Below are 18,954 nucleotides of genomic sequence, written 5' to 3'. Positions count from 1 at the left end.
CAGCAATTCATTAGAACTGTGCCAAAAAATGTCTACCCTTGAGGACTGGAGTTTGAATCCCTGCCATATGGAAATAGAAACAGTTATTTAGGGTAAGAAAATAGGCTTTATTAAAAGAAAAGTCTCTATTTCCCATGGAGGGAAAGTAGGGGAGAGCAGATATGCAAATAACTTTATAGTTTACTTTATAGTTCCAGTTTTTTGTTCTTGTTGTGTGACTTATGCCTTGATAGTCCTAAGCCTTTCCTCCTTCGCAGGTCTCCCGAAGTCTGATCCCGGCCACTGGTGGGCCAGCTTCTTCTTCGGCAAACCCGCACATCCCGTTATGACCACTGTTTCTGAATCACCAGAGAAGTAAGTAGACTGAATGGGCCTTGGGTGCATGAGTGGATGTCCATAACGGTTGTATGACTCCTCATAGGATTAGATCCTCAAACATGTGGCCATCATGCAGCTTCACCCTGATTACCTCCTGACATGTCTGCTCACGTTTCCACCCAACATACCGGTTTTTGTAATCTGGATGACTTATGGACATCGGAGCTCTCCTTTAGGCAAAACTCCTCCCCCAAGTCTGTACAGGAAGCCAGATAATTCCCCTTGCATTTCTAGTGTAATTTCATTGTTGCAGAGAGGACAATTCCCTCCGACGAATAGTGACTGTGATATAGATATAGATAGATATATATATATATATATATATATATATATATATATATATATATATATATATATATATATATATATATATATATACTCTTTACTCACGTACACTCACTGCTAAGTGCCTGAGGGTTTTTGGGTGTGGGGGTGAATGCAACAGGTTTCCTTTTTTGCCTCTTGACTCAAGAAATTCAGACTTTGACACAAAGGTGTAACTACAAAGCATGGGGGTCCACAGAGAACATTGATGGGCGGGGGCAACTTGTGGATACCTCCCAAGTCCTAGATCAAGTCTGATTGGGCAGGGGAACTTGTGGACCTCCAGGGTCATAGATCAAGTCTGCTTAGTCTCATGTTGTGGGCAGCAGACACCTCCTACACGGGGATGTGACATGGCCAGGAGCCCTGTCACTTCTTGCCAGTCTGCACGCTCTCATGTATATAGACCAGTGTGTCTATATATTAAATGGTGTTCAGCATCCACCCACATACTCTGCTAGCAGCCAGAAATAAAGTCTGCACGTTTCTGCCTGCAAGCCATGTAGGCGGGGACAGCGAGTCATTTTCTTACAGACTCTTCCACTTGGTGATGTTATTATAGATGAAGGGCTGGAGCTGTACACTGTTCTACTTTATTTGTCTCCCAAAAGAGTTTAGATCACCTTGCTGGGTGATGGGTCCCCAGCATTGCATGTACCGGTCCGCTAGCAGGACTCCCTGTAGGTTGGTATGTTCTGTGTTATGGAAAAGGGGAGGATGAGCAGTTTGTACTTGCCTATGGAGGTGAGGGGGAGGATGAGCAGTCCATACTCTTATGTAAAGGGGTGGGGGGGGGGCTAAGCAGCTTGTCCTGTAGAGATGGAAGGGGGCAGCCTGTACTCTTCTATGGGGGGAGGATGAGCAGTATGTACTATATTATAGGGAAGGTGAACAGCATCTACCACTCCTCAACTGCTGCTCCTCTCTGCAAATCTCTACACTGGCTCCACCCACCCCTGCTCCTCTCTGCAAATCTCTACACTCACTCCTCACACCATGCCTCTTCTGCTGCTTCTCTCTGAAAATCTCTACACTGGCTCCACCCACCCCTCCTCCTCTGCTGCTCTTCTCTGCAAATCTCTACACTCACTCCTCACACCATACCTCCTCTGCTGCTCCTCTCTGCAAATCTCTACACTGGTTCCACCCACCCCTCCTCATCTGCTGCTCTACTCTGCAAATCTTTTCTCTGGCTCCTCCCACCCCTCCTTTCTTTTCCACAAATATGTACAATGGCTCCTATGTACAATGGCTCCCAATTTCTAACTACTGTGGTTTCCTATGTTCCTGGCCTCCTCTGGCTTTCTGACCTACATACAATATCCCCTCAATACCCTTGCTGCTCCATCATTGACCTCCTAACATCACTGACTGTCACCATAGCGTCTTCGCGTGCACAACTCCAAGACTTTTTAATGGCTGCAACCTCTGTCTTGAACTCCTTTCCTCGCCTTTTTAGAGTAGACAGCAGTTTGAATACATCTATGTTAATCGTTGTCATTTTTGCATTTTTACAATTTGCACACCATTATCTAACTTGTTTGTGTTCTTAATCTAATCCTTTCTCTCTCTTCTCCCTCCAGCTCAGGAAGCTTCAGCATGACCAATGGCTTTTTCCCTTGTGGCCTGGCTCAGGATCCAGTGAGGAAGCAAGTCGAGACCAAGTCTGACTCCAGCGCCTCTGCCTAACCCCGCCATGCATTCCCCTCCTCACTGGATAGACGCTGGGTGGCGGAGCCCATCCCCCACCACCCCACCCCCATTCCCCTCCCTGCAAGGCTGCCCTTGCCATAGCTTTAGTCATGGACCTTATTTGTTTTTTTTATGGAAAAAAATTAACAAAAAATGTTGTTTTTACTACATCCGTGATACTGAAACATTCTTAATTGTTTGTTTGGTACCCCCAGTCTATGAGGCCTTGTTTTTATTTGTACTTGTCTAATAAAGTTGGGCAGCCTTCAATACCGGTGTGGTATGTTTTATTACTTTCATATGTTTTTTTTTAATTTAATCACTTGAGGTGGTTTGCGCATTCAAGACGTCTCACGAGCTTTTCCTGTCCTCTGTATTTACCTTGAAAAACACATCAGTCAGGCCTAGTGCACACCAAAAATCGCTAGCAGATCCGCAAAATGCTAGCAGATTTTGAAACACTTTTTCTTTTTCTGTAGCGTTTCAGCTGGCATTTTGCGGTTTTGTGAAGAGTTTTTGGTGTAGTAGATTTCATTTGTTGTTACAGTAAAGCTGTTACTGAACAGCTACTGTAACAAAAACCGCCGGCAAACCGCTCTGAAGTGCTGTTTTTCCGAGCAGTTTGCGTTTTTCCTATACTTAACATTGAGGCAGAAACGCATCCGCAATCCAAAATCTGCAGCAGCCCGGGAGTATGCGTTTCTGCAAAACGCCTCCCGCTCTGGTGTCCACCAGCCTATTGAAATACATTACCCTAGTGGATCCGCAGCCGCAAGCGGATCGCAAACCGCAGCAGAACCGCTCTGGTGTGCACTAAGCCTCACCAATCCTTGACAGATTTAAAGGATACCCAAACTGACATGTGACATTATGAGATAGACATGTGTATGTACAGGGCCTAGCACACAAATAACTATGCTGTGTTTCTTTTTTTCCTTTCTCTGTCTGAAAGAGTTAAATATCAGGTATGTAAGTGGCTGACTCAGTCATGACTCAGACAGGAAGTGACTACAGTTTGTTCCTTACTGATAAGAAATTCAAACTATAAAACACTTTCCTAGCAGAAAATGGCGTCTGAGAACAAGAAAGAGATAAAAAGGGGAATTTCTTATCAGTGAGAGTCACACCGTAGTCACTTCCTGTCTGAGTCAGGACTGAGTCAGCCACTTACATACCTGATATTTAACTCTTTCAGGCAGAGAAAGAAAAAAAGGAACACATCATAGTTATTTGTGTGCTAGGCACTGTACAAACCCATGTCTATCGCATCATGTCACATGTCACTTCGGGTGTCCTTTAAAGGGAACCTACCAAGCAGCAGTGAGCAGTCCATTTTGTTACTAGGTACAAACCTCTGGGGTTATCTTGCCTTAACCCTCCTGGCGGTTTGTCAAAATCCGCCAGGGGGCAGCAAATACGTTTGTTTTTGTTTCTAAAAAAAATGTTCTTCATGTAGCCCCTCCGATCGCCGCCGGCGATCGGAGAGTTTCCGTTCAAAGAACGGGATCTCCTGGAGGGCTTCCCCCGTCGCCATGGCGATCGTCGTGACGTCAAAGGGGACTCCGATCCACCCCACAGCGCTGCCTGGCACCGATTGGCCAGGCAGCGCACGGGGTCTGGGGGGGGGGGCGGCTGCGGCAACGCGTATAGCGGTGGATCGGCGGGTAGTGGCGGCGATCGGGCACTGCACGCAGCTAGCAAAGTGCTAGCTGCGTGCAGCAAAAAAAAATTATGCAAATCGGCCCAGCGGGGCCTGAGCTGTGCCTCCCGGCGGCATAGCCCGTGCTCAGCACGGGCTTACCGCTAGGGAGGTTAAAGGACAACTGAAGCGAGAGGGATATGGAGGCAGCCATATTTATTTCCTTTCCATCAACACCAGTTGCCTGGCTGTCCTGCTGACCCAATACTTTTAGCCATAACCCCTGAACAAGCATGCAGCAGATCAGGCGTTTCTGACACTGTCAGATAAGACAAGATAAGCTGCATACTTGTTTCTGGGGTTATTCAGTCACTACTGCAGCCAAATAGACCAGAAGGTCTGCCTGGCATTGTGTAACATGAAATAAATATGGCAGCCTCCATAGTCTTCTCACTACAGTTATCCTTTAACGGGTTCAGTGTTCTGAAATGTGATTCTTCATTGGTTTTTTTATTGTGTGCGTGTGTAGAAAAATGTCTTCTCAAATTTTCAATTCGCACACAATTTTTAATAAGTGTGAACCCATCCTTAGGCTATGGTCCCAGTGCTGTGGCGTAACGGCAGTAACGCACAGAAAATGTGCAGCGCTGGCGTTCCTGTTCTGTTGCCTTCCTGCTGTTACAGGGAACGCAATGCAGCTTCCACTGTGAACCTAGCCCAAGGTGCCACCATAAACCGCAGGCCAATTCCCCAACAATTTCAACAAGAATTTTTTCATTAATTGTCTGTTGACGCCACCTCGCCGCCTGACCCACTGTAGCCCATGCATTTACCTTCCTGGAGGTGCGTTTCTGTCTGGAATTATGAGTCAAAAGTGGTACTTTTTTTTTTTTTTTTAATTTTAAGCCTCCAATTCTTAAGTCATAGCTTACCAAAATGTATCAGAATAAAAGCCTGGTAGACATTCTGCAAATAAATAAAAGACGACACAAAATTGTTGAATTAATTACATTTATGAATAAACTTAAAATGTGAAACTGTAAAAAAAGGCAGGTAGAGAGTAGTCAAAATCCTGGCAGATGTCGGTGCAGGCGGCAAGCAGAGAGTAGTATAAGGCTTTTTGCACACAGGGACGTTACAGGCGCATGTTAGTGCAGCCTGTAACGCTCCCCCAACGCACAGCAATGTAACACAAGTGGGCTGTTCACACTGCCCACGTTGCGTTACATTGTAACGCAGCAAAGTGCTGCATGCTGTGCGTTCTCCGCAGCTAAGCCGCGTTAGACTGTTTGCACATGCTCAGTCATGTTGGGGAGGAGGGGAGAGCGGCCAGGCACATAGCTAATTAATATTCACTGCACTCAGTGATGTGCAGTGTTTACTTCCTGGAGCGTTCGCTCTGTGCGGCGATTGGCCGGGCGGGACCACGTAATGCTGCATGCGTCCAAGAGTACGTATCACGGACGCCAGAGTGAGCTGCACAACGCGGCTCACTCCAACGTCCACACCAGAGAGCACCAGGCGTTGCGTTAGGTGCACGTTATGTGCCCTATAACGTCCCCGAAACGCAACGTCCTGGTGTATAACTAGCCTAAATCCAGGCAGAGGTCAGTGCAGGCAGAGCTGAGACATGGTCCTTCAGCACCCAAGGCAGAAACACCAAAGTGCGCCGATTAGTCAAAATCCAGACAGAGGTCAGTGCAGGCGGCAGGCAGAGACTAGTAGTCAAAATCCAGGCCGACGTCGGTGCGGAAGGCAGGCAGAAAGTAGTGAAAATCCAGGCAGACGTCGGTACAGGCGGCAGGCAGCGGGTAGCCAAAATCCAGACAGATGTCAGTGCATGCGGCAGACAGAGAGTAGTGAAAATCCAGGCAGACATCGTAAGTATATACATACACACGGATGGACGATCAGGCACAGGGTCCAAATTTTTTTTTTACCAATCCCCTGATGACATCACGCCACAAACCACCGCTTGGCTGTCCTGATTGGCCGAAAGAAGAATGAAGCTAAGGGAATCCCAGTGGCCGAGCGGAGAAGCCTGGGTCCCGCTGGAAGCAACGATCACGCGTGGGACCAAGGAAAAGCCAGCGCGCAGCGTTTTTTGGCCAGCCTGAGTTGAGCTCGGGCTTACCGCTCTGGGTAAGTGAATCCCAGCCCGAGCTAAGCTCGGGATTACTGCCAGGGAGGTTAATGCTTTATCTGTCTGCTCTCCCCCTAGTGTCTGCCGCTTCTCCCTCATTGGCACCGCATGTGCTTGTCACACACCCATCCCAGCAGGCACAATACCTGGGGTGCCACTGGGGAAGAAGGTTGCAGACACAGAGGTGGACAGCTTGACACAGGTAAAGTATTAATGTACAAGCACTTGGGGGTACATCTAACACTTGAGGGGGGGACGACAGCTGGGAGTTTCCGTTGTGTTTGTCGCTAGCGATTATTGCATGCCCTTATCACCGCACACCTAATCAAGCACGTCAACCTGAGATTTTCCAGCATGTCTGATCGATATATGTGAACAATTAGTCGCATCGTCAATTGGGCATGTCTTGCCAGCAATGATTTTCATCCAATTCGATAATAATTATGGAATCTGATGGTCGATCAGCCGCCAAGTCCAGAGATTTATGGTCACCTTAAGGTCTCTTTTGAACGGACTGTTGCTAGGCAGTGAAATGCCTCTCAAACTCTCACAACTGCCTGCTGCATACCTCCCAACTTTTTGAGATCAGAAAGAGGGACACTTAAGCCACAACCCTGCCATGCCTCTAGCCACACCCCTGACACACCCCTAATCACGCACATTGAAAATATTTCATGAGAAAAATATGTTGTCAGAGGCGCAAGAAGGGAATGGGAAAGGTTACTAATCACGTCTAAGCATCTATAGAAGTGATTCTTATCAGCACAGGACCAATAAAGAGCTATTACTGTAGTAGAGGATGGGCCTCGATGCGGTCGCCACCTCTGCAACCCCCATTGCTACGCCACTGTGTCCTTGGAAAAAAGCCCTAAGGCCTCTTTTCCACGGACTGTTGATAGGCAGTGAAATGCCTCTCCCAACGGCTCGCTGCTGCCTGGTAATTGCTCACTGCTGCCTGGCAACTGCTTGCTGAGCACACAGTTCAACAGTCCATGGAAAAAAGGTCTAAAGGTTCAGCAGGAGACACAGGATCAGCAGGAGAGTCAGGCAACTGGTATTATTTTAAAAGGAAAAATCCATATACTTCTCGGTTTAGGTTCCCTTTAAGGCCTCTTTTCCACTGGCAGTTGAACTGTGTGCTCAGCAAGCAGTTACCAGGCAGCAGTGAGCAGTTGGGAGAGTTTGAGGAGCCTATCACTGCCTATCAACAATCCGTGGAAAAGAGGCCTTACAGAAATACAACAGTCTTAGGAGATAATCATGTTCCTGGCTTGGGCTGCACATGTTGGCATACAGATCCGGACTTTTGGTCTTTCTCAGAACACTGTGTGCCGGGAGGATTGTTTGTTTCACGGTTTCCATGGGCTGGTCAGGTCTCGGGAAGGGGGGGAGTGATCTCCCCCTTCTACCTGTTCCATAAATATACAGCCAGCCTGATGTTCATCATATCAGCCAGGCCAGTGCAATGATAATCAGAACTCCGAACCAAAGGAAACCGCTTGGACAGTAGAACTGGTCAATGAAAAGCAAATATTTCTGAGTTAATGCAGATTTATGTAAATTTTTATGCAAATATATGCTGTTTGAAAATGGACCAATCAATAAACCTGGGTGGGACTTGATTGGTCCATTCTCAAGCTGCATATATTTGCATAATAATTTACATAAATCTGAATGAACTCAGAAATATTTGCATCTCGCTGATCATCCCTATTGTACAGTTTGCGCTACCCTGATTTAAAGCGATGCTCCACTTTTATTGAAAATTGCTCAAGATTGTTTATCAGTGATCTACGGGACATTTTGGGCTCTATTCACAAAGAGCCAAAATTTCCGGAAAATTCTACCGCTATATTTCCGCCAGCGGTAAACTACGCATTTTTTCCACATTTACTAATATTTTCTGCATGTTTTCCGCATGCGGGAAAAAAGATGTGGAAACAGCCATTATTCATGCGGGAATCATGCGGTAAAAAGGTCGCATGAAAAAGAGTTTAAAAAAAAAAAAAAGTTAAAGTCCAGCAAGCAAAGCCCTTAAGCCTCCAGACTTCAGTAAAGTCAATGGGATGCGAAATATATCACCTACTACTTGTAGGTGATCAAAAAAACGGTAAATAACGACGAAATGATGCGCCTGAACAGTTTTGAGAATTGATTTTTTATTGCGGAAAATACCGACTTTTGCGGAAATTTTTCCGCATGAATCCCGCACTTTTACCGCATTTTTTCCGCATGCGGAAAAAACATGCGGAACATTTTGAGAGTGTCAACTTGACGGTGTTTTGGTCGCAAACTTCCCGCATGTACTTTACCGCATGCGGGAAGTCTTTGAGAATAGAGCCCATTGTATATTAATTTAGGGTAACAAACAAAACAAGAAAACGTTCATGCAATCTGCGAAGGCCTGGAACCCGCTACGATATTACCCCAAAGCGCCCATGATTTACCGAATCATGGAAGTGTCGCAATTTCACTGCGATTTTCAGAGCTATTGTGGTTTTACTTCTGCAGCTACTGAACGATAAATGATCTTGCTTTATCAGTTTATTTCCTGATCTGTCCCTGCAGTTAAAGGACAACTGAAGGGAGAGGGATTTGGAGGCTGCCATATTTATTTCCTTTTAGGCTGCATTTCCACTTGTGCGGTGCAAATCGCCGTGGTAAAAATTCGCATGCGGATGCGAATTTCGCATGCGGGTGTATGCGAATTTTCATGCGAATTCGCATGCGAATTCGCATGGATGACGATGTATGCGAATTTAACCATGGCAGTGCTGGTGTGCTTTTTCCATTGTTTCTATGCGAATTCGCATGAAAATTCGCATACCCAAACCGCATGCGAATTTCCTATTAAATGCATTGTATGCGATTCGCATAGCGGTATGCGAATTCTGATGGCTCTGCCATCCGAATTTTTTCTGCACAGAAAAACGCACAGGAATCCTGACAAGTGGAAACAGTCCCATTCACTTGTATTGCTATGCGAATTTGCATGCGAAAAACGCATGCGAATTCGCGATAGTGGAAATGAGCCCTTAAGCAATACCAATGCCTGGCTATCATGCTGATGCTCTGCCTCTAATATTTTTAGCCACAGCCCCTGAACAAGCATGCAGCATTTCCAGCTGCCTGCCTGTCCTACTTATCCTCGGCCTCTAGTACATTTAGCCATAGACCCTGAACAAGCATGCAGCAGATCAGGTGTTTCTGACATTATTGATCTGACAAGATTAGCTGCATGCTTGTTTCTGGTGTGATTCAGACACTACTGCAGCCAAATAGATCGGCAAGGCAGCCAGGCAACTGGTATAGTTTAAAAGGAAATAAATATGGCAGCCTCCATATTCTCAGTTCTTATCCTTTAGTAGTCTCAGTCCTAGTCTTTCAGTTGTCCTTTAGGGCCTATTTCCACGGGCCGCATTGCCCCGCGTGGGGTGGGATCATCGCACTGCACACACCCACATGCACTTCCAGTCGCGCCGCGATGCTGCTCAAGTCAATGCAACCCCCATGGAACTCATATGCGAACTGCAGAAAACTGCAGCATGCGATCGATGAATTTAGCCGCACTGCATTACTACTGGAAATTTGCGTTAATGGTAATGGATCCATTGATTAACATTGGCTGCAGTTTGCGTGCAGTGATTGCACCGTGTGAAACGGGCCCTTAAAGTGATGCTCCACTTTTGTTGAAAATTGCCTACGATTGTTTATCAGTGTTTCACGGAACATTTTTTTGTATATTCATCTTGGGTACAAAAACAAATAAAAAAAAACTTTCTGTTTATTCAATCTGCTCACAGCTATGAATCTGAAAGCCGGAGGCCTGGTACCCACTACTTGCTGAATCGTGGAAGTGCAGTTGCCAGGCAGCAGTGAGCAGTTGTGAGAGCTTGAGAGGCATTTCACTGCCTATTAACAGTCCGTGGAAAAGAGGCCTAATAAATCACTTGCATAAGGGCCCTTTAAGGTCCTCCCACAACTGCTTGCTGCAGCCTAGTAACTGCTCACTGCTGCTTGGTAACTGCTCACTGAGCACATACTTCAACTGCCCATATGAGGCCTCTTTTCCACGAACTGTTGACAGGCAGTGAAATGCCTCTCAAACCCTCACAACTGCTGACTGCTGCTTGGTAACTGCTTGTTGCTGCCTGGTAACTGCTGACTGCTGCCTGGCAACTGCTTGCTGAGCACACAGTTGAACAGTTTGTGGAAAAGAGGCCTCATATGGGCAGTTGAAGTATGTGCTCAGTGAGCAGTTACCAAGCAGCAGTGAGCAGTTACTAGGCTGCAGCAAGCAGTTGTGAGAGTGCTACAGTCTTTTAACTGCTCGTGTGAAAGGGCCCATTCACACTTGAGCGTTTTGCTGGCGATTTCGGCAAAACGCTCAAACGCTCGCGCTTTTCAAAGCGCTAGGGCAATAAAAGTCTATTGGCCCGTTCTCATTTGGGCAGTTTGCGCTAATCACCGCAAATCGCCCAAAACTGCTAAACGCAAACGCGTAGCCTGCACTATTTTCAGGCGTTTTCCAGGCGATCGCGTTTTAGTGCTATAGAAGCGCAAGACACGATCGCCAAAAAATCGCCAGGTGTGAATAGTGATTTTTTGGCATTAATCAGCAAGTGTGAATGGGCCCTAAGGCTGTATTCACATCATAAATCGCCAGCGCTATCACAAGCGCTGAGCGATTTACGAAGAGTTTTTTCCTTGGCTCTTCCCTGCACTTTGCGATTATAAAAACTTTTCTAAGCACTTTTGCAGAGCGATTCATTTTTCATTTCCTGACGTCAGTGAACTCTTTTACCCGGTAATGAATAAATACAATGTATTTATTCATGAAATCGCTATACAAAGCGCTTTTTCAAGCACTTTGCAATTTCTCTACACCTTCTATTGAGCAAAAACACTCGCGATTTTAAAAGTCAAGGGCGCAAAAAATAAATTGGGTACTTATCCGTTAGCCGGGCGCATCCGGCAGGTGGCGCTAATTACTATTCCCCCTCCAGGCTGCCATGGATAGTAGGGAAAGCTGTAACTCTGGTGGAGATTTGTCGCCACCTGCTGGATGCGCCCGGCTAACGGATAAGTACAAAAAAATCGAAAACGCCCTAGATGTGAACAAGCCCTAAGGCCTCTTTTCCACGGAATGTTGGAAGGCAGTGAAATGCCTCTCAAACTCCCACAACTGCTTGCTGCTGCCTGCTAACTGCTCACTGCTGCCTGCTGCTTGCTGAGCACACAGCTCAACAGTCTGTGGACAAACTGTTGAGCTGTGTGCTCAGCAAGCAGTTGCCAGGCAGCGACAAGCAGTAATCAGGCAGCAGTGAGCAGTTGTGAGAGTTTGAGAGGAATGTCACTGCCTAGAAACAGTCTGTGGAAAAGAGGCCTAAAACATGACATTTGCACCAACTGGAAGTGATTAGAATGTAATTGACCATCCGTGCTAACGAGACACCTGAGTGAATCACAGTGGATTGTTTTGGGCTGGCTTGTGGGATGGTCTTTATCTCTGCTCAAAAATCAAGGTAAGGAGGAGAAATCAGAGCCCTTGTAATGTTATGCTATATATTTATATTTTTTTATTTTGCTATATAGGAGTTCCCCCTACTTACAAATAGGTTACTTTCTAGGCGTTTGTTTGTGAGTTGAGTCCTGTTACACATAGGGAAATGTATAATTTACTAATTAGTTATAGCATAAACATGTTTTTTGTTATTAATGTGCTTTTCATTTGTTTTATACTACTTACAACAGTTAATAAATGATTGTAACCTGTAACATAACAAATAAGAAAACAATATTGTATACTATGTACATGGAGCAGGGTTGCCACGTTATCCCTTTAAATAGGACACATCTAAATCCTGGAACCCACTAGAGCGTTTTTTTTGCGAGTTTAGGGAGTGCTTTATATTGCTAGTGATTTCCCTAAATGCTTTGCCAATGTAAGTGGATGGAACAGATTCCATTAGAGTGATTGCGATTAGGCGAATCGCAATTGCAGGACATGCAGCATTTTGGGAGCCTTTCCATTCTAATGCATTGTTTGTGAGCAGGGAAATCGCTCTTAAAATCGCTTGCAATACACTCTCACAAATCGTTAGTGATTGCGATAGCATTTTCTGCTTTCTAGTGGGTTACAGGCCTGAGTTATACAGGTTCTGGGGCTACTCACGCATAATCAGTGCCTAAGCTGCATTTAACTAGCAACAAGGTATGTATAATTCATATGTGCCGGTATTTAAAGGGATAAGGTGCAATTCTGTCATGGAGACAACTTTGTTTGTATGCATGAAAAATTGTACCTTGTAGCAAAAAAACAAAATTAACTTAAATGGGGTTTCTAACAGCCCCCTGCAGCTGCCCTGTGCTGTCACTGAGCAATCCTCCGTTCCCCTTCTCTGTCTGAGCAAGTCAACGGCTACTGCACGTGGTTTTTTTCTGTTTAGTCATACTGCGCATGCGAAGAGCGCTCTCATGCACGGGAGCATGATTAGGAGGTGCATGGACCAGGGCTGCACATCAATTCAAAACTTGGGGCCTAGGGTACTACCTGGAGCTCCCTCCAGGCTGATCACTCCCACGCCGTCGTCCTCCACTGCTTGGTTCGTCTGCAACTGGCCCCGGGAAATCATCCAGTTGGGGCCAGTTGGTGCCGGCACAGTCTGACTGCGTGCATTCCCCCATAACATTCCCATCTCTGGAAGCATTCTGCAGGAGGCAGGGCAAGCAAGCGGCTGGGCCGTGCATGCGCAGAAAGCCCTAGACCAGAGGACGCTCCGGGCCAATTGTGGATAATCCAAGCAGTGGTGGAGGACAGCGTGGGAGCGATCAGCCTGGAGGGGGCCCCAAGTATGTGTGCGTGTATATGCTCCATGATTGCTGCAAAAATGCTACAGGCAGTGCTTTGCAGCGGTCTCCCAATCATTGGCAACCAGACAGCGCAGCTAGCCTTTAGTAGCTGAGGATGGCAACACACTTGTTTGTACAACAACAAAAAAAGGGGTTTTCTACCATGTGTGTTTCTGCATTTTATTTTGTGTTTTTGGAGTTATGTTTTTGTGAGCATTTGCATTTTTATTGCGGTTTGGTGCTAGTCTACTTTAGGGGACCCAGCAGTAAAAGTCATAGAGAACAGTTTTCCAATCACAACACCCTCTACAGCACAGTTTGTGGGCAGAGTTTACTGCAACCGATACTTATCCGTTAGCCGGGCGCATCCTCTAGGTGGCGATAATTACTATTCCCCCTCGAGGCCGCCATGGCTAGTAGGGAAAGCTGCAACTCTGCTGGAGTTATATCGCCACCTAGAGGATGTGCCCGGCTAACGGAAAAGAACCCTGCAACCTAACTGAAACCTAGAGGGTGCTGTCCAGCCAATCACATTGGCAGAATTTCCCTATGAGGTGTCTGCTCGGTCCCCTAGACTAGTGATGGCAGTTTGCATTTTTAATAATCTCCCTTTTCAACAAGGGGAAATACAATACATCACGTTTTTTTCTTTCTTTCTTTTTTTTATCATTACAAAAAATGCATAGCAAAGCATTGCATGCAATTTGCATACAATATGCAGAAATAAGGAACTTTTCTGTGCGATTTTAAAATCACATTGGAAAACGCATAACGATGCAACTTTATGCAGCCCATAGACTTACATTACTTGTGATTTCGCATGCGTCTTCCTCTATGTTGCAAAACACATGCAATTTAAATAAGTGTGCTCACTGCTGCCTCAAGCAATACAATGGGGAGCAAGTTCTGTACAGACATGCTACTCGGCTACATATCCGAAAGGCATGCACTGCTTAATGGAGAGGGGAGGAAGCATGACAGGGTACCGCAGGAGTGAACGACATCCGATGGGCAGGTAAGTATTGGCATAACTGGGTTTGTTAGCTCTTCAACTTTTACTAATGGAGAGTAACAGCTTGTCAACTGCTGCTGAGACGTGTAGCTACAAACACTTCCATTTGGTTGCATTATTTTGCGATCCGAGAGTACTTACAAACACTGGGTGGCTAAGTGTGTGTGTGTGTGTGTGTGTGTGTGTGTGTGTGTGTGTGTGTGTGTGTGTGTGTGTGTGTGTGATAGAGGGGCTTATAAGCATATTTTCTGTTCCTGTACTGATAGTAAACCAGCTGGAGTGTGTGCTGCTCCCTGCTACCTCCACTATGTACAGTATAAGCTGTTACTCTGTGCCTGTACTGATAGTAAACTAGCTGCAGTGTGTACTGATCCCTGCTACCTCCAGTATGTATAGTATAAGCTGTTACTCTGTGCCTGTACTGATAGTAAACTAGCTGCAGTGTGCTTTGGCCACTACTACCCCCAGGTTCCAGAGGCTTCCCTCTTCTTAGGGTAAGGTTTTTTTTGGTATGAGTGTTTACCTGCATAATCTGTTCATAGTATTCAGTATCTGTTGGCTCTCCTACTACATGGAGGTAGTAAAATTGATCAGTGATGGACAATCATAATTGACTGTGTGTTCCAGGCTTTATTGTGCATACACACATCCAATTCTGATTGTCCAATTTAACCACTTCAATGCAGTATGAGAGCTTACCCATACAATCTGTTAGTAGTATTCACAATCGGTTAGCCTTCATACTACATAGAGGTGTAAAATTGGCCAATCAAAATTGCATGTGTGTACCAGACTTTAGTCCCAGTGAGCTAATGAAGGGGGCGGAGAAAGACATACAATTGGTAAGTTGCAAGAGCCTCCCACATAGAAATTTGCTAGCCGTGGCAGATGGTGGCTAGGAGTGTCCAAACTGCAGTCTTTGACGCTTGCTGCAATTATCCTTGCTGCAATAATCCTGTGCTATTCTTCTATACCTGGGAGTGATCATTCTCTCCTAATAGACTTGCAGTATCACTGAGTGCAATGTGTGTAACTCAGCAATGTCCATCATCTCAGCTATCCCTGTGAAATAGATCGGCCAGCTGCAGCCAGTCCTGTCAGCCCACCAGAACACTTGCTGCTATTTCTACTGCTCCTCCATATAGACCGCCCTGCAGTGCACTGACATGCCAGCCAAGACTGGAAATCCAGCCAGACACTCAGGTCTAAAGCAACGAGGGGGACATCTTAAAGTGAACCCGTCACAACTGGGCCTGTAGAAATACATGATATTCATTGATTATTTGATTCCCTGCTCAATCCCCACATTATAGTTACAGTGCCCCCCCCCCAAATACCCTCAGACTCTGTATAGCTAGGTAGCCAGGTATAGGTGCCCCCAGTATAGGAAGTCAGGTGTCGACTCCCCCAGTATAGGTAGCCAGGTATAGGTGGAGTACATTTGAAATTGGCGCCGGTAGTCTTGGGCGCAGAATACAGCCGATATATGGCTGGTCCTGTTTCTGCACAAGGGCCGTGTTAATTACTATTCCCCCTCCAAGCCGCCATGGATAGTGGGGGAATTATTTTGTTTTTTAAACAACTTCGGCTCCGTCTTCTGACAGCGCCTACATTACTCATTGAGAGCTGCTATAGACTGATTCCCATTGTAGCCTATGGCGCCGCCGGCTGTGCCCAAATCTAGCAGCGCTGAAAAGCACTGCTCCCCGTATAGGTGTGCCAAGTATAGGTGCCCCCAGTATAGGTAGGCAGGTATTGGTGTCCCCCGTATAGGTAGCCAGGTATAGGTGCCCCCAGTATAGGTAGGCAGGTATTGGTGTCCCCCGTATAGGTAGCCAGGTTTAGGTGCCCCCAGTAGCATATGCTCGCGGCAGCTCCCTCCCTCTGCAGTGACTGTGGCGAGAGGACGCTCACTTACCAGCTCCATACGTTCCAGCGCTGCTGTCACTCTTCAGTGACCCCAGCGTCTTCTCCATGGTTACAGTGCTTTGCTCTGTGTGTGAGTGCTGTAACCATGGAGAGGACACTGGGCGCTGCTGAAAAGTGATGTCAGCACTGAAACGCATGGAGCAGGTGAGTGTCATCCTCTTGCCACAGTCACTGCAGAGGGAGGGCACTGCCGCTATACATGGAGGGAGGTAAATAGAGAGGGGCACTTTAGGCAGCCTGTGAGCCATCTGGTTTGGGGCCGCCTGATGGCCACCGCCTGAGGTACGCCCATCCCCACCTCATGGAAGATCCGCCCCGTTGGTAGCCTTATATCTTGCAGACTTTGCCTTAGAAGGCTCAGCCTAAGGATTGGATTTAGAGGTTGCCAACTTGGCTATCTTGGGTTTTACTGTTGGGCCTGAGTGTAAAATTTAGCTAAACAAGGGTTTTTAATGTGAATTGGGTCCCCTCCCCTTTCTACTAGGACTTGTAGTCTGGCATAGCTCAGGAGGGTAAGGAGGAGCACGCTCACTGCCCTCCTCTTACTAGTCTCCCATGCTGTGTGCAGGATCTGGTTGGACCAGGCTGGGTTTACAGCACAGGAGTCTATAGGCACAGATGTCCTGGCACCCTAGACTTTACCCTCCAACAAACACCCGCTGAACCACACCGCAAGTGTGCTGGCTGGCCCAGCTGTCACTTCATCCATACTTCCCTAGTCTGTCATAGGCAGCTACAGGGGGCATGTGACTGAAGGGAGATCTTGACAGTGGAATCCCGAGAGCCGGGTGAGTAACCTTTCATTTATGCTCAGCTCGGGACTCTGCATAGGAAAAGAGGGAGCTAGGCACTCTGGGAGGAGAGTGAGACGCCTTTCCATCATCAGGCACCTGTAGACACGTGCCTATAGCAGTGATGCTCAAATACCCCTTTTTAAAATTCGAGTTTGGTCGAATTCGAATAGTAAATTATTCGAGGTCAGTCGAATATTCGAGTCGAATAATTTTTACTATTCGATTCGACCTCGGACTTCGAGCTCACTATTCGAGTCGGTATTCGAGCTCACTATTCGAGCTGACTATTCGAATTGGCCTTAAATAGCTTCCAACACTTGTTTTGAGGGTGAATGATGCAAGAAACATCTTTTTTTCCAAGTAACAACAGCAAGTGATTATGTGGGGATGTTCCTTTAAAAAAAAATGTGGAAAGAGAAGTTGTGTCCTTAATTTTGTTCAGTAGTGTTACTGTATATACTTGTTCTTCTTCTTCTTTATCTTTCTTCTTCTTCTTCTAGATCTTCTTCTTCTTCTTCTTCTTCTTCTTCTTCTTCTTCTTCTTCTTCTTCTTCTTCTTCTTCTTCTTCTTCTTCTTCTTCTTCTTCTTCTTCTTCTTCTTCTTCTTCTTCTTCTTCTTCTTCTTCTTCTTCTTCTTCATCTTCATCTTCATCTTCATCTTCATCTTCTTCTTCTTCTTCTTCTTCTTCTTCTTCTTCTTCTTCTTCTTCTTCTTCATCTTCATCTTCATCATCTTCTTCTTCTTCTTCTTCTTCTTCTTCTTCTTCTTCTTCTTCTTCTTCTTCTTCTTCTTCTTCTTCTTCTTCTTCTTCTTCTTCTTCATCTTCATCTTCATCTTCATCTTCATCTTCTTCATCATCTTCTTCTTCTTCTTCTTCTTCATCTTCTTCTTCATCATCTTCTTCTTCTTCATCATCTTCTTCATCATCTTCTTCTTCTTCTTCTTCTTCTTCTTCTTCTTCTTCTTCTTCTTCTTCTTCTTCTTCTTCTTCTTCTTCTTCTTCTTCTTCTTCTTCTTCTTCTTCTTCTTCTTCTTCTTCTTCTTCTTCTTCTTCTTCTTCTTCTTCTTCTTCTTCTTCTTCTTCTTCTTCTTCTTCTTCTTCTTCTTCTTCTTCTTCTTCTTCTTCTTCTTCTTCTTCTTCTTCTTCTTCTTCTTCTTCTTCTTCTTCTTCTTCTTCTTCTTCTTCTTCTTCTTCTTCTTCTTCTTCTTCTTCTTCTTCTTCTTCTTCTTCTTCTTCTTCTTCTTCTTCTTCTTCTTCTTCTTCTTCTTCTTCTTCTTCTTCTTCTTCTTCTTCTTCTTCTTCTTCTTCTTCTTCTTCTTCTTCTTCTTCTTCTTCTTCTTCTTCTTCTTCTTCTTCTTCTTCTTCTTCTTCTTCTTCTTCTTCTTCTTCTTCTTCTTCTTCTTCTTCTTCTTCTTCTTCTTCTTCTTCTTCTTCTTCTTCTTCTTCTTCTTCTTCTTCTTCTTCTTCTTCTTCTTCTTCTTCTTCTTCTTCTTCTTCTTCTTCTTTTCTTCTTCTTCTTCTTCTTCTTCTTCTTCTTCTTCTTCTTCTTCTTCTTCTTTTCTTCTTCTTCTTCTTCTCTTCTTCTTCTTCTTCTTCTTCTTCTTCTTCTTCTTCTTCTTCTTCTTCTTCTTCTTCTTCTTCTTCTCTTCTTCTTCTTCATCTTCTCTTCTTCCTTTCTTCTCTTCTTCTTCTTCTTCTTCTTCTTCTTTCTTCTTCTTCTTCTTCTTCTTCTTCTTCTTCTTCTTCTTCTTCTTCTTCTTCTTCTTCTTCTTCATCTTCTTCATCTTCTTCATCTTCTTCATCTTCTTCATCTTCTTCTTCTTTCTTCTTCTTCTTCTTCTTCTTCTTCTTCTTCTTCTTCTTCTTCTTCTTCTTCTTCTTCTTCTTCTTCTTCTTCTTCTTCATCATCATCTTCTTCTTCTTCATCATCTTCATCATCTTCATCATCTTCACGTATTTCTCTTTTCAATTTTTTTTAAAGAAATGCAGCTATTTTTGAGCGTAACAAATAGCTGGGTGGCGCACGCATGTTGGAAGCGCCATTGTATGTGCTCCCTGGCAGTGGAAACACAAAGACAGCAGGAGGTAAATTCAGCAGCAGGAGGAGGAGGATGAGTGTGTGGCAGCAGGCAGTCAATGAGGCAGGCAGCTCGCCGTGACATAATAGCCCTGGTACCTAGCGGTGATAC

General features: G+C 45.4%; 2 protein-coding genes across 2 annotated transcripts in view; one reads left to right on the top strand and one right to left on the bottom strand.

Moving 5' to 3' along the window:
• The window catches only part of PPDPF (pancreatic progenitor cell differentiation and proliferation factor), a 230,667-nt gene extending 228,003 nt beyond the window's left edge, over positions 1 to 2,664 (top strand). The window contains exons 4-5 of the mRNA XM_068263703.1: positions 258 to 354; positions 2,286 to 2,664. Coding sequence (XP_068119804.1) covers positions 258 to 354; positions 2,286 to 2,391 — 203 coding nt within the window. The 3' untranslated portion in view covers positions 2,392 to 2,664. The remainder of the gene's footprint in view (positions 1 to 257; positions 355 to 2,285) is intronic.
• A 14,668-nt stretch (positions 2,665 to 17,332) lies between these two features.
• LOC137541640 (uncharacterized) lies at positions 17,333 to 18,391 on the bottom strand (the record flags this gene model as incomplete). The annotated part of the gene is made up of 1 exon (XM_068263042.1): positions 17,333 to 18,391. A coding segment is annotated over one exon (1,059 nt), but the record flags the coding sequence as incomplete, so codon positions are not given.
• Between the last annotated feature and the right edge of the window lie 563 nt (positions 18,392 to 18,954).

This window comes from Hyperolius riggenbachi, chromosome 12, assembly GCF_040937935.1.
Source record: "Hyperolius riggenbachi isolate aHypRig1 chromosome 12, aHypRig1.pri, whole genome shotgun sequence".
NCBI classification, from domain to species: Eukaryota; Metazoa; Chordata; class Amphibia; order Anura; family Hyperoliidae; genus Hyperolius; species Hyperolius riggenbachi.
Note: the sequence above shows the minus strand (reverse complement) of the source record. Positions and strands in the feature narration are given on the sequence as shown.